The sequence below is a fragment of the Eretmochelys imbricata genome, chromosome 8, assembly GCF_965152235.1.
Source record: "Eretmochelys imbricata isolate rEreImb1 chromosome 8, rEreImb1.hap1, whole genome shotgun sequence".
NCBI classification, from domain to species: domain Eukaryota; kingdom Metazoa; phylum Chordata; order Testudines; family Cheloniidae; genus Eretmochelys; species Eretmochelys imbricata.
In genome coordinates this window covers 79,300,278-79,314,990 of record NC_135579.1, presented here as the reverse complement: position 1 = coordinate 79,314,990, position 14,713 = coordinate 79,300,278, and the positions used below count along the sequence as shown (strand labels likewise).

Sequence of the window (14,713 nt, the reverse complement as noted above, 5' to 3'; positions counted from 1 at the left end):
AATTAAGACCGGGTAGGGGAGCCTAGGGACCACTCCTGCAGCTACCCTGGTAGTGTTTCCCTGGATCTCAATCCATACTGGGATTGTAGGTTAGAAATTTATGGTGCCATGAACGCATGTTACCCCTGTAGTTTTGGCCCGGGTTAGTTGGTCTTGCCCCACCAGCTTCCCCGAGGCCAGTGCGACAGCACTCCCGGAATCTCCTAATGCTGTGGTAGCAATACCATTCCATCTTTACTGACCCTGTATACCTATGTGAGGTCATTGCAACCCCTACCAGGCCGATTAGGCCACACTCGTAACACCGACTCCTTATCCCGGTTGCCGCCCTCTGCCTGGGGCTATTTGGTCTGCCGCCCCAGCCCTCTCTTCCCAAACCCTCAGGTCCCTTCTTGGCCTTGGGCCATTCCTCAGTGTCTTTCCTCCCAGTTATGGTTTTTCTGTAATTCTTGACAATCTGGGGCCTTGGGTTTTGGGCTGTCTTCCTGGTTTGCCGTGTCTCACCCCCGGGGTCTAGAACAGTTCACGGGCTGCCAGCTGTCTTTCCATGAGGGAGACCAACTCATCGTGGGTAAAGGGGTCATTCTGGCCAAACCAAGCCTGAAGGCCTGGCAGTAGCCCCCTCATATCCTGGTCCAGTACCAGGAGCTCCATCATTTTTTCAGAGCTGAGAGCCTCAGGGCGCAGCCATTTCTGGATCAGGTCATACAATTACGATCAGGGTGTCTTGTCCTCTGTACACTGCCATTCATGAAACCTCTGGGCTCATAACACCGTGGTTACTCCGGATCTGGCCAGGATCTCTGCCTTCAGCTGGGGGTAATCCTTCGCAGTCTCTGCAGCCATATCGTAGACGACCTTCTGGGCCTATCCACCCAGGAATGGGGCGAGGATACCAGACCACTGATCTCTGGGCCAGGCTGCTCTCTCAAATGCCAGGAGATATGCCTCTACATCATCCTTCTGTGTCATTTTCCGCAGGCAGTGGCTGGCCCGTATAGTCCGGGTTCCCTCGCAATTATGGTTCCGCTCCATAAGGGCCTTCATCTGGTTTGCCAGCTCCTGTAGCTCAGTCCTGGGCAGCCTGATTCATCAGCAGCCAATTAGTCTCCTGCTGCACCAGAGTCGCTTCCTGTTGGGAGGTTGCTTGAATTCGGGTAGCCTCCTGCTGGGCCACAGTGGCTTGTATTAGAGCCTTGACCATGTCATCTATCTTGGGGATGGGATGGTTTTGGTTAACCCTGGTTTAAGTCCCCAGTGCAGAGATCCAACCTGACCATGTGTGGCAAATTGCCAGTACGGTTATGATGGGTCCCGCGCTTCCTCTTCTTGATGAGGGGTTTCAGAGCGCAGTTTCCTACCCCTGAACTGGGGTATCTACTGTCCCACTAGTAACCCAGAGAAGGGTAGTGGAGAGGGAGGGACCCGGGCCCACCCTCTACTCCAGGTCCCAACCCAGGGGCCCTAGGGATAGCGGTAAACAACTTGAACTAGTGCTTCCTTCCCCTGGGCTACTTCCCTCTCCTGCTCTTCAGCTTGTGGGGCTTCCTGCCCTCTCTCTCTGCACAAGCCAGGTGTCTCTTTACCTAGGATCTTGGTCTTCTAGCCAGCCATGGAACTTCTCCAAACTCTCCTCTGCTCCAACGCCTTCAAACTGCTCTCTGCTCCAACTCCTTCCCCTGGCTGATTGAAGCAGGGGGTTTTTATCAGGTGACTAGCTTCAGGTGCTCTAATTGGTTTCAGGTGCTTTTAATTAATCTATAGAAACCTTTCTTCCCTCTACAGGGAATAAGGCTTCTCCTCATCCTGGGACTTACATCTCTCTCCTATATATCACTCTCCTGCTGCCTTCTAACCATGCTGTATCAAAAGGGTATATTCAAATTATCTGCCCTCTAACATTGATAGAGATATGCACAGCTGTTTGCTCCCCCAGGTGTTAATTACTTACTCTGGGTTAAATAATATGCAAAAGTGATTTTATTAAATATAAAAAGTAGGATTTAAGTGGTTCCAAGTAATAATAGAACAAAGTTACCAAGCAAAATAAAACAAAAACATGCAAGTCTAAGCTTAATACATTAAGAAACTGATTAGAGAAAATCTCAACCTCAGAGATGTTTCAATAAGCTTCTTTCATAGACTAGACTCCTTTCTAGTCTGGGCCCAATCCTATCCCCAGTACAATTCTTGTTCCAGCTCAGGTGGTAGCTAGGGGATTTCTCATGACTGCAGCTCCTTTGTTCAGTTCCACCCCCTTACATAGCTTAGGCACAAGGTGGGACTCTTGTCTCTCTGGGTCCCCAACCCTCCTTCTAAATGGAAAAGTACCAGGTTTAAGATGGATTCCAGTACCAGGTGACATGGTCACATGTCCTGGGAGATCCCAAGCCTTCAATCTTCCTGGCCTGACTCACAGGAAGGCTTGCAAGTAAATAGAGCCATTTACAACCAGTTGTCCTAGTTGATGGGAGCCATCAAGATTCCAAACCACCATTAATGGCCCACACTTTGCATAATTACAATAAGACCTCAGAGTTATATTTCATATTTCTAGTCTCAGATACAAGAATGATACATTTATACAAATAGGATGAACACACTCAATAGATAAGCTTTGTAATGATACCTTACAAGAGACTTTCTGCATGAAGCATATTCCAGTTACATTATATTCACACTCATTAGCATATTTGTCACAGACATGTCAAAGGTCACACAGATAGTTAGTAACAGGGCCAGTCACAGCTGTACTCCAGCCGTAGGAATTATGATACCTACAGACAGGTTTCACGATCATAACAGAAAGGGGCCATGACCAGGACACACTGCAGTGCAGGGTCAAAGTGAAGGAGCTACGGAACGCCAACCACAAGGCAAACTGCCACTCTGGTGCTGTGCCCACGAGCTGCTGGTTCTGCAAAGAGCTGGACACGATACTCAGTGGTGACCCCAGCTCCACTGCGAAGACCACTGTGGATACTTCCGTGGCTCGTGTGCCAGTTGAGAGCAGACCGAGCCAGGAGGAGGAAATCTCGAATAAGGATGTGGAGGGGGACCCAGAGGCAGAGGATGACTCAGAGGTCAGAGATGCAAGCAACCAAGAGCTCTTTTCTACCCCGGAGGAGGCTAACCAGTCACAGCTGTTGGATCTTGGTGAAGCACAAACAGGAGAGGAGGCCCCTGGTAAGTGAATTTGATTATGGGAATTGCTGAAGCGAGTTGTTGGGGGCAGGAGGGTTGCAGAAAGCAGGCTTGTGTCTGTATGATGCATGTACCACCACATGCCTAGTCTGAGCAACGGAACAGGCGGTTGATTGACTCCCTCACTTCACGGGAAGCTGCCTCAGAGATCTCCACAAAACTCTCATGGAGATACTGGGCAATCTGCTGCCACAGGCTCTTTGGCAGAGCTGCTTTTGTTTCTTGCCCCATTAACGGTAACTTTCCTGCGCCACTTTGTGGTCACAGGGGGGAGAGAAGAACCATTGCTGCACACAGGCAAGCCACATATGGGTCAGGGCAGAAGCCGCAGTCTTGGAGAAGACCCTCCCTTGATTCCCTGCTCACCCTCAGCAGCGAGATATATCTTCCATAATGATCACATTCTGTGGAAAATGTGGAGACAGGAATGATTATCAGGCCTCCCCTACAGGGCTGGCTCTCCCCAAGAGCCACGTGCAGTGTGTACAGTACAGTCCAGGAACACAGGTTTACCCTGCTCCCTGTGGCTATTCACCATTTTGGGGGTCTTGGGAGTCATGTGTGCTTGCCTGGGGTAAGCCAGTTAGTGACAGGTACGCGAGTACTGGCTGTGTTTTAAATCACTGAATCAGTGGTCTGTGCATTGCAAACAATATTGCTTCTGTAAAATATTGCATTTAAACTTCACAGAGATGACCTTGGGAGTACAGCCTCCCTCTTTGCTATCGCCAGCTGAACGGCTGCGCAGAATTAGAAAGCGGCCAAGAAGAACTGAAGAGGACTTTCTGCGTGATGTCATGACGCACCCTGCGGCCGAGACACAGTAATTGAAAGAGCGGCAGGACAGCGAGAAGGACCGAAGGGAGAATGCAGCCCGCCAGAATGAAGCCATGGAGCAGCTCTTACAAGTTATGAAGCACCAAGTAGACACGCTTCAGGCAATTCTAGCACTGCAAACCAAGCAGCTCCATGCCCGCCTTCCCCTGCAGCCGCTGTTGCAAAACTTTCCCATGCTCCCCCCCAGCCACTGCCAACACACTCTTATCAACCTCCTGGCTCCAGTCTGTACCCACATCATTCCATTCCTCCCCCGTAGTCCAGCACTGCGGATTCTCAGTACCCACTGCACTCACCACCCATTTCTCTGCAGTTTGGCCCTGCTGACAGTACCTGCTGCATTGTACTCCAAAGGAGAAGGTTGGATATGATTCCGGAACATATCTTTAGCCGTCCTAGGACCCCTCCTCCTCCTGGGATCTTCCCTTCCCTCATCCCCCTCAGTGCTGATATGGTTTTTTTGTTTGACTCTCTCCTCTGGTTGTTGTTTTTTTAATAAAACAGTTGTGTTGCTTTAAAATCACTCTTTATTCTATTAATTGAAAGCCAGCAGAGCCCTGCAAAGCAGCAGACGGTTATGTTAAACCTTCATATTGCATCGTCTGCACCAATCACAATCACCTCCTAGCACTACAAGCACTGCACTTCAGCACATAGCAACAAATATTAGCGTCCTTCAACTTCAAATTGCTGCCTCAAGGCATCCCTGATCCTTATGGCCCCGCGCTGCACCCCTCTAATAGCCCTGGTCTCTGGCTGTTCAAACTCAGCCTCCAGGTGTTGAGCCTCAGCGGTCCAGCCCTGAGTGAAGCTTTTACCCTTCCCTTCACAAATATTATGGAGCATACAGCACACGGCTATAAGCATTGGAATATTGTCATTGGCCAGGTCCAGCTTCCCACAGAGGTAGCACCAGCAGGCCTTTAAACGGGCAAATGCACACTCAATAGTCATTCTGCACTTGCTCAACCCGTTGTTGAACCGCTCCTTGCTGCTGTCAAGTTGCCTCATGTATGGCTTCATAAGTCATGGCATTAAAGGGTAGGTGGGATCTCCCAGGATCACAACAGGCATTTCGACTTCCTCTATGATCTTCTGGTCCAGGAAGCTTCCTGAACAGGCCAGTGTTCCGAAAGATGCATACGTCATGCACCTTTCCAGACCAGCCTGCGTTAATGTCTGTGAAAAGCCCACAAATGATCTACAAGCACCTGGAGAACCATTGAGAAATACCGCTTCTGATTAACGTACTCGGTGGCTAGGTGGTCTGGTACCAGAATTAGAAGATGGGTGCCATCTATCGCCCCTCCGCAATTAGGGAACCCCATTTGTGCGAAGCCATCCACAATGTCACACATGTTGCCCAGAGTCACGGTCTTTTGGAGCAGGATGCGATTAACGGCCCTGCACACTTCCATCAACATGAGTCCAACGGTCGACTTTCCCCACTCCGAACTGGTTAGCAACCAATCAGTAGCAGTCTGGAGTAGCCAGCTTCCACAGTCTAATTGCCACACGCTTCTCCAACAGCAGGGCAGCTCTCATTCTCATGTCCTTGTACCACGGGGTTGGAGCGAGCTCATCACACAGTCCCAGGAATGTGGCTTTCCTCATCCGAAAGTTCTGCAGCCACTGCTCATCATCCCAGACATGCAACACGATGTGATCCCACCACTCAGTGCTTGTGTCCCAAGTCCAAAAGCAGCGTTCCACTGTGGTCAGCACCTCCATGAATGCCACAAGCAATCTCGTGTCGTAGCTATTATACGTGGCGAGTTCAACATCACACTCCTCTTGACTTTGTACAGTAGTATAAGGAATAACTCTACTGCCACTTGTGACATGTTGCTCAGAGCGAGCAGCATGCTGGTCAACAGTTCGGGATCCTTTCCTGGAGACCGAAGAGTGCAGTACACTCTTTGTGTACTCTTTGCAGTACACAAACCATTGAAAGATGGTGCCAAATGCAGGTGGACACAGGGACTGCTGGGATGCGAAGCAATGCATCATGGGGCATTGGGACAGGACCCAGGATGCCCCATGACCCCCTCTGTCTTCCCACAACTCTTAGTGGCAGAAGAGGAAGAGATACTCTGTGGGATAGCTGCCCAGAGTGCACCGCTGCGAATATCGCTGCAAGTGCGAACACACTATTGTGCAGGCACCTGATGAAGGGAAACCGCTGTTGTGGGTTCACACTACCGCTCTCTGAGCAGCGCTGTAACTCCCGGCACTGTAACTCTGCCAGCGTAGACATGCCCTTAGATTTCAGCCTACTTCTGACAACACCCCAGACACATCCCAACCTGGTGTTAGAACAATTAGTATCACAGAGGGTCCTAGTCTCCTAGTTGCCATGGACAACATTCCTCACAGGTTATCATGGAACACTGCTGACACACTTGGAAAGTCTAGTGTCAGCTGCAGCATAAATCAGTCCTCAAATGGCTGTTATGGACAACTGCATATTTACATGCAGAGCTCTCCTTTAAAGGTGCTCCACAAGGCTCTTTCGATCCTGCTGTTCAATGTCTATTAAAGCCACCAGAAGAGATGATGGACCCAAACCCATTAACAAGCCAACACTACTCAGCTCCGCATCTTCTTTATGGCAAATGCAGCTAGTACCATTTGCCAACAGTCCCAGTACCCACGTAAGAACAGTGCCTGGATTAAAAGTAGATGAATGAAGGTAAGTCTAGGTAACAAAACCAAGTTAGTGGAAGAGAAAAATATGGAGAAATTAATCAACACCATTGCTTCGATAGATGGAGACGTAATCAGTTCTCTGACTGTCAAGATGCTATGCAAATTAGGGGTCCTCTGAACTCCTCACTGTACCTGGGTACCATCTCTAGCAGTGGTTTCCCCACATGCACACTCTCCTAAAGTTGACTATCCTCCTTATGGATGAATTACCCAGCCATGCTGATCCATGAGTTCATCACCTACAGACTGGATCACCAGAACAGGAAGTTAAAGCAAGGTCCCTAAAAAAATTTCCAGCATGTTGAGAAGGAGTTGATTGCAGCACTCTGCGTTCCTTTGTAGGCAAACATATCATCGTGATACCTCTATGAAACCAAGCTTGTTACATTTGATAATGGAAAAATCTTTTTGACATAAATTTCCCCATAATAAAAATAATACCCAGATTAGACAGAAAATGTAAGAAAATCAGTAGAGAGGGTATGTTCTGTCTAATACTTATTTGCAGAAACGGGGAGAGAACCCATGATCTAGTACCTGTAGTTTGTTTTTTTGCAAAAAAAAAAAAAATTCAGATATCATGGGGATTGTCCATTACACATTTAGTCCTCCACAATTATGCAAGACTTAAATTAGTACTTTTCAACCATAGGAAGGCTGCACTCTGTTGCCTTAATTTTCAGAAAGTGCTGAACACAACCTCTGGGAAGAAAAAAAAAAAAATAGCCAAGCCAAGCTCTTTTAAGGTCTCAGTTTGGGTGCCCACAAATCACTGACCTCTTTTTTGATAATCTCAGCCATATATATATGTGCCGAACAACAAGTTAAAGCCTGAAAACCTGCAAAGCCCTAAGAAACCTAAGCTACATTGACTGGAAAAAGCTCCTCTATAAAGGTCTACATTTATAGAATATAGACATCATACAAAGAGACCTTTATATCTGATGCCTGTATCGCATACTTGACTCCTGCTCGATGACATAAATCTATCCTTTCACTAGTCTTCTAGCTGGGGCTTCAAATCTGCCTTAGTGCCTACAAAAGAAGGAAGAAAGGAAGGAAGTAGTAAACCAGGAAGGAAAGATAAAAAGCAAAGAAATAACAGACTAAATGTAAAACAGCAGCACAACTGAAGAAAATTCTCAAGGAGAACTGAGAAGGAGACATATACAAGTCAGCCACCATTTTACACAACAGGCCAGTCTCACTCTGTCTCATTCTGCCTACTTCAGCAGAAACAGTGGATTGGCTCTGCAGAGGATTTCCCATAATTTGTGGGGGTTGCCAGAAGGCAAAGAACCCTGAAGTGGGGGCATGGCCAAAGGAGAAGGGGTATGGCCTTTGCATTCCACCACTTCCTGACTGGTATAATGCCTGCATGGGGACCATTACCAGTCTGCAAAATGCTGAGCAGTCCTAAAGCTGCTCTAAATTGAGCCTCAACTGGACAAGTGCCCATAGGTCTCCGAACTGGGAAATCTCAAGTAAGGGTGACTTAAAGCCCCATACTTCTGAACTGTACTGGACCACAGAAGAGACCTGGGCCCTCATGTGATTTAAAAACCATCAAGAAAGGACTGCAATTTTTTATTTTCTACAGGAGTATAACCTTTTGTTTTCCCATCATTTTCTATTTTATGTGCATGTTAACACAATCTGTTTTTTTATTTTAAAATTTTTAAAACAATTATTTAAGGGAGTTTTTTATCATATTATCCAAATTCATTTTAAAATACCATACTAAACTTAAGGCTGTGTCCTGATATTCCTGGAAGAACTGCATTCCCATGTTGAGACTTCTGGCAACAATGCTACAAAGCTGTTATTAACCATAATTGTAAGCATGAATTTTTGGAATGTATCTATATTCAGGTCCATTTCTACTTAAAGTAAAACCCAAATCATCTGCCACAGCAAATTTGGAAATTAATAATCTAATATTAACAACTTCAGTGTTTATGTTGTGGCTAATAGTCAAAAAATGAAGATTAAGCATATACATGAAAATAAATACTGAGTGAAACTTAACTTTGACTGTTTATTTTAATCAGATGATGACCAGTTAGGACATTTGCAATCTGAATGAAACTAACCAGAACAGAAAATGGAAACTGAGCAACATCTTATTGGCTGTGACTTTTAAGCAGTACTCATGCTGTTTATAACACATAGAAACACACAAAACACTTACCTGATTAATAGCAAAAAAAATGCTGTCATAAACATCCTGCTGTGTGTATACACTGCAACTATAATCATCTTCATCAACTCCTGAGTAGCCTTTCAGAAACAGATGCTTAAAGGCAATAGTGTTCTCCTCTTTGAAGGAAACCACCAGCTGGTTACTCAAACCAAAAAGAATAAGCTAAAACAAATTAAAAATTCAAGTCAGAATACAATGCCATCATTAACATACTAATGATAGTAACAGCGATTAACATCTTCAAGTTATAATCAGCACAAATTGGAAAGTAAGAAGTTTCTGTATTGTGTCAGTACCAGACTCCTTTTTAAAAAAAAAAAAAAGTTAACATTACAATTAGGGCTGTTGCGTGATTAAAAAAACTGTGCAATTAATTGCACTGTTAAACAATAATTGAATAGCATTTATTTACATATTTTTGGATTTTTCCACATTTTCAAATATATTGATTTCAATTACAACACAGAATACAAAGTGTACAGTGCTCACTTTATATTTAATTTTTGATTACAAGTATTCGCACTGTAAAAAAACGGATTTTTCAATGCACTACTGTACTTGTATGAGGTGAAATGTCTTTGTCATGAAAGTTGAACTTACAAATGTATAATTATGTACCAAAAAAACTGCATTAAAAAATAAAACAATGTAAAATCCTAGAGCCTGCAAGTCCACTCAGTCCTACTCCTTGTTTAGCCAATCGCTCAGACAAACAAGTTTGTTTACATTTGCAGGAGATAATGTAGATAAAGAAGAGGGCAGCATTATTTCCTGTAAATGTAAACAGACTTGTTTGTCTGAGCGATTGGCTGAACAAGAAGTAGGACTGAGTGGACATGTAGGCTCTGAAGTTTTACATAGTTTTGTTTTTGAGTGCAGTTATGTAACAACAACAACCTACATTTGTAAGTTGCACTTTCATGACAAAGAGATTGCACTACAGTACTTGTATGAGGTGAACTGAAAAATACTATTTCTTTTATTTATCATTTTTACAGTGCAATAATAATTTGTAATAAAAAAGTATATACACTTTGATTTCAATTACAACACAGAATAAAATATATATGAAAATGTAGGAAAACATCCAAATAAATTTCTATTGGCATTCTATTGTTTAACAGTGCGATTAATCACGATTAATTATTAGCAGTTAACTCACATGATAAATCAAAAAAATTGACAGCCCTAATTACAATACAAGATCACAAAAGAATAGTAAAGGGTCTCTTTTGCCAAAGCCTGGAAAACAAAATCCCACTTTGCATAAGCTGATGCAAGCTGAAAACAAGGGAATGAAAAATACCGTTTATTTCAGTGACAGGCATGCCATGAAATACCAAAAAACTCTTACTACTTTATTTTGGAGCTTAGCCACTTAGTGCATAATCATTATCAAGTACAGCCCAGGAGATGCATTTTCACTTCTTTTAACTACGTGCACAGTAATTTTATTCATAGTGCAAGTGTTTGAAACTATTTGAATCAGCAAAGCTACGTTTTCTGTGGAAAATCCAAAACCAGTTCATTCACCTCATGGCCTCTCTGAGTAGGAGAAAAGTCATTCAAATCTGAGAAATCACTCTGAATTTGAAGAGCTTTGATGATTAAAAGTACAGTTATAGTGAACCAAGTTGACTACAAACAACATAACGTGGTTTCAACTTTATCACACAAACATTTCCTTATGAAGTCTACTTAGTTTTTTTCTAACTCACTTTGAGATCGGAATGTCAAACTGTGTTCTGTCACTTACATCACCAGTAATAAGGTTTCTGTAATTAGAATTTAGCTGACAGTTTGTTGATGATGCAGGAGACAGAATAGAATCCAGTCCACTAACCCATAGCAATGCAGAACCTTTATAGATTACAGAGTAAAACAATTTTTTAAAAATCCTGTTATGTAAGAAGATAAGAATCTGAATACACATGGGGAAAGAGCTATTGATCAAAAACTTACTATTTTTACTGAGCCAGTTTCCTATCACCACACTTTAACCCCTTTTTTAAAAATAATTTTCATAAGAAAAATGTAAGTGGTTTACTCCACATATATTTTGGTATGAAAGAAGAACAGTGTAAGGTAATTGGAATCTCACAGTGGAAGACCAGAAAAAGGAGAGAGCAAAGGAAGGAACCCAGAGCTTGAAAAATAAACTCTCTTACTTGTTAGTAGCAAATATGAAGTGTTTGGACTCATCTGTTTCTGCATAATCTAACCTTTCACTGAAGAAAGAGTACTAGCCTAGCCTGAAGACAGAACTGCATTAAGGAGGCTGTCTTCCTGAGTCTGCAGACAGCTCTAGTTTGTCTGCGCCGAGCACTGCACCAGAATGAAACAAAACTATTCAGAACCCCATGGGCACCATTGAAAGTGACAAAAATGAAGTTAATTTCATAAAGGTACTCCTTGGGGAAGCTATAATTAGCAGCAGAGGCAGGTGCTGAAGTTGTTCATAGAGATTTATGTAGACTAGCAGAGATTCCCCATATCCCTTCCATAAGTCAAAGGAAAATACATAAATGGACCCTCTGAACAGAGATCCCAAGTGATAGGAATCCTAGCACTCTCCCCAAACCCAACAGCAGGGGTGTAAGGGACCCAGTGTCCCACCAGAGCATTGTCTCTTCCTCCCTCCCTCCCTCCCTCGTTTTCATCTCAGCCTCTGATTAAAAGGTTTAGTTCTTTGGCTAGGCCATGTATAATTTTTCAAGGTCAGCAAGAAACCAACCAAACGAGGGAGGAGAGAGCGAAAGAGAGAGTGTGCAATGAAATCCCCACTAAAAGGTAAGCAAGCCCCTATTCTTGTTCCTAGCATTAACAGTATATGAAATCTGAATTGCTGTCTGAGAGCCTCTCTTTAAATATAAAAATAAAATCTATTTATTTTTTCTCCAGTGAGTACTTTCTGGTCTCTTCTAGATGGTAACTAGTTAGCTCTGGGCTAAATGAGTACACAAAGCAATGCTATTCACAGTGAACTATTTATGTAATGTGGCAGGTTGCAGCCAGGATGACCGGAACAGGGATTCCAGGTCATCGGTGCCTGGTTATATCCACACAGCCTTTAGAACAAATGTTGAATTCTGGCCAAAAAGTTTGCAAGGTTCTTCGGGGGATTTAGCAATTCTACTTGGATGCTCTTTGGATTGCAAAGCTGTTAACATAAGTTCTATGAATGAATTCATGGCAATGTTTAGCCAATATCAGTAAATTAGAGCCTTTCCCCGGAGTACTGCAAGAAAAAGAAAAAGGCGGTCAGTCTTGATTTGGAAAGCATGTGGAATCCTTAGGGGGCCCTAACACAACTTTGCACTAAAATATACTTCTGCAATCCAGCAGAGAAAGGACAAATTACCTTCACCTTACCATAAGGAAGAACCCACTCCAATTAACAGGTTTAACGTACTGAAACTCAGTGGTTTCTCATCAGAGTCAGACAGCTAGTGACAGGGACAATCCTGTAAGAATAAGCATGAAGTACACCAAAGTCACCCCTAAGGAGCTTGGCCTCATTCCAAAACACAAGGATGGTCATTAGGACCTGCCCATATGCCTGCTACGAGTGTGCAAGACTGTCCCCTTTAAGTAGCAATATACTTCCCTTCAGTGATTCTGTTGCTTCCTCACCCTGGCTACCCAATCAGCTGCTGAAGCTGGACCAGTAGTGACAGCCACTTATTTCACTGCACTGCTGAAAGGTGCCAAAAAAAAAAAAAAAAAAAAAAAAACACGCAGGTACCTGAATTGGCTGGTGGCATCAGAAAGCAAAGCAGCACTGCATCTCTTCTGCCCCAGGAGAGTCAGGCTCAACACAGAGACCAAGCAGAGGAGAGATTGGGACAGCAAGCATGGCAATCCAGAAGTTTAATCGCCAGCACAGGCACTAATGCTTGTGGGTTAGGATAGACTTTGAGTGGTGGTGAAGGATATGGGATGGGTTAGGATGGGCTTTGAAGCAGTGTGTTGCCTCATTCCACTCATGATTAAGCCCCTGTGTATAAGAGCTAGACGGTAGTGTGATAACCTGTGTCTCCCTGACCTGGACAATGGGAAAAGGCTTTCACTAACAGCTCAGTAGAATCAAGCAAGACAATATTACCTCTTAGCTTGTGATAATATTCTGAAAGAAACCCTGATGGAATTGGCATCCTCATGACTGTGCCCATACTAGTCTTCCCCACTCCACCTCACCCAAAGCAGTCCTACCCACTGTTCCACAATTGCTAGCGGAGCTTTGCTGCTGTTGAGGAGCACTAGTGTATTCAGGACTTCAGTTACCAGTGTCATTTGAGCCAGTCTTGTCTAGACAGCATAGTAGTTAGAATGCCAGCCATTGCCTGGAGCTCGGTCTACGTTAGTGCTTCCTCTGCTGCTACTCCTGCACTGATGTTCGCAATGGTGGAGATTTATATTAAAAGAAAAAAAAAAAGAAAGGCTGAGATCACCCTTTCTGGCTAGATGGGGGTCTGGAGGATATTAGCCAGAGGTAATATCTGAAGGTATTGCTTGACTCCGGCAGGTCTGTTAATTTCAGACATTGACCCATGCAGCTCAGTGTATATTTCAGCTATATATGTAATGCCACTTTGTTAAATCTCACACTTGAGATTCCTATATTTTAGGGATCAAAACAAATTGCTGATTTGACTCTGTATCCAAATTAATGCACTGTCTGTAATCCATCACTTGGGGAGAGAAAGTGGCTTAGGATTTTAACTACCTAGTCAACAATCTGCTCTTGCCAATTAGAAGAGCATTTGCAAATACAAACCAAACATTCAGAGTTGCAGGTTACATTAATGCAGGCTCTGCAGTTGCTGGCTGGAACTCTGGTAACAATACCAATACATTGGCCTCTATGGGGGCGTTACGTGCAGTGATGAGCAGAAGGCACAAAGGGCATTGGCAGTGCTGTGGCATAAAGCCAAACAATTCAAAACCATATGATCCATAATGAGGTGCTTGATTTAGGGGAAAAAATTGTTTTGAAATCAATGTCTTTGGCAGTATCTGACCTTCTATTTCACTGTTAACCCCTCACTGAAATTGCTCCAGTTAGCACCAAGGTGGTGACCAAAGAACATTTAGGAGTTTAGTTTATATTATCGTTTCCTGCCACCACATCCACTCCTATTCCTTTAAGAGTGTTCTTTCCTCACCTCTGATCTTGATTTTTTTTCCAGGAAGGAAGTTTATATAGTTAAAGAGTAACCAATGGAAGCAACACTCCAAGACATTGATTTTCTGCTCCACCTACATGTGTTATTTTTTGTAAGAACATAAAAAAAATATATTTATTACCTGTGTGGTAACCATAACTATCTTTAGTATCTGCAAACCAAGTTTCCAAGGGATTTGACGTCTGGCTCTGTATTTTTCACATGGATTCATGAAGTAAAACTTCAAATCCTCCTTTAAAGCATCCTCTTCTAGATCTGAATCTGGTTGAGCCATCATACGTCTGCCATAAATAATATGTTAATTAGAAACCCACAGAATGTCTTGGCAGAAACTTTACATATATTACAGATTCATCTCACAGATCTCTGTTTGACTTAGATGTTTGTACAAACTGGAATGAAGTTTTTAATAGTAAAATGGAAGAGACATTGTCCTATTACAGTGTAGTTACCAATCCTATTTCATCACACTACGCTATCCCAACTGCACATCTCAACACAGCATTTAAATGACTATTCTCCAAAATACCTACCTCCACCCAATAAAATGAGTTTCTATTCACTATAAAGATTA

The 14,713-nt window shown here is 43.5% G+C and overlaps 1 protein-coding gene across 1 annotated transcript in view; it reads right to left on the bottom strand.

Annotated features, from left to right (window-relative positions):
• The window catches only part of MCOLN2 (mucolipin TRP cation channel 2), a 39,282-nt gene extending 24,787 nt beyond the window's left edge, over positions 1-14,495 (bottom strand). Inside the window, exons 1-2 of the mRNA XM_077823915.1 lie at positions 14,261-14,495; positions 8,942-9,115 (exon numbers count right to left, since the gene is read on the bottom strand). Coding sequence (XP_077680041.1) covers positions 8,942-9,115; positions 14,261-14,416 — 330 coding nt within the window. The 5' untranslated portion in view covers positions 14,417-14,495. The remainder of the gene's footprint in view (positions 1-8,941; positions 9,116-14,260) is intronic.
• Positions 14,496-14,713: the final 218 nt, after the last annotated feature.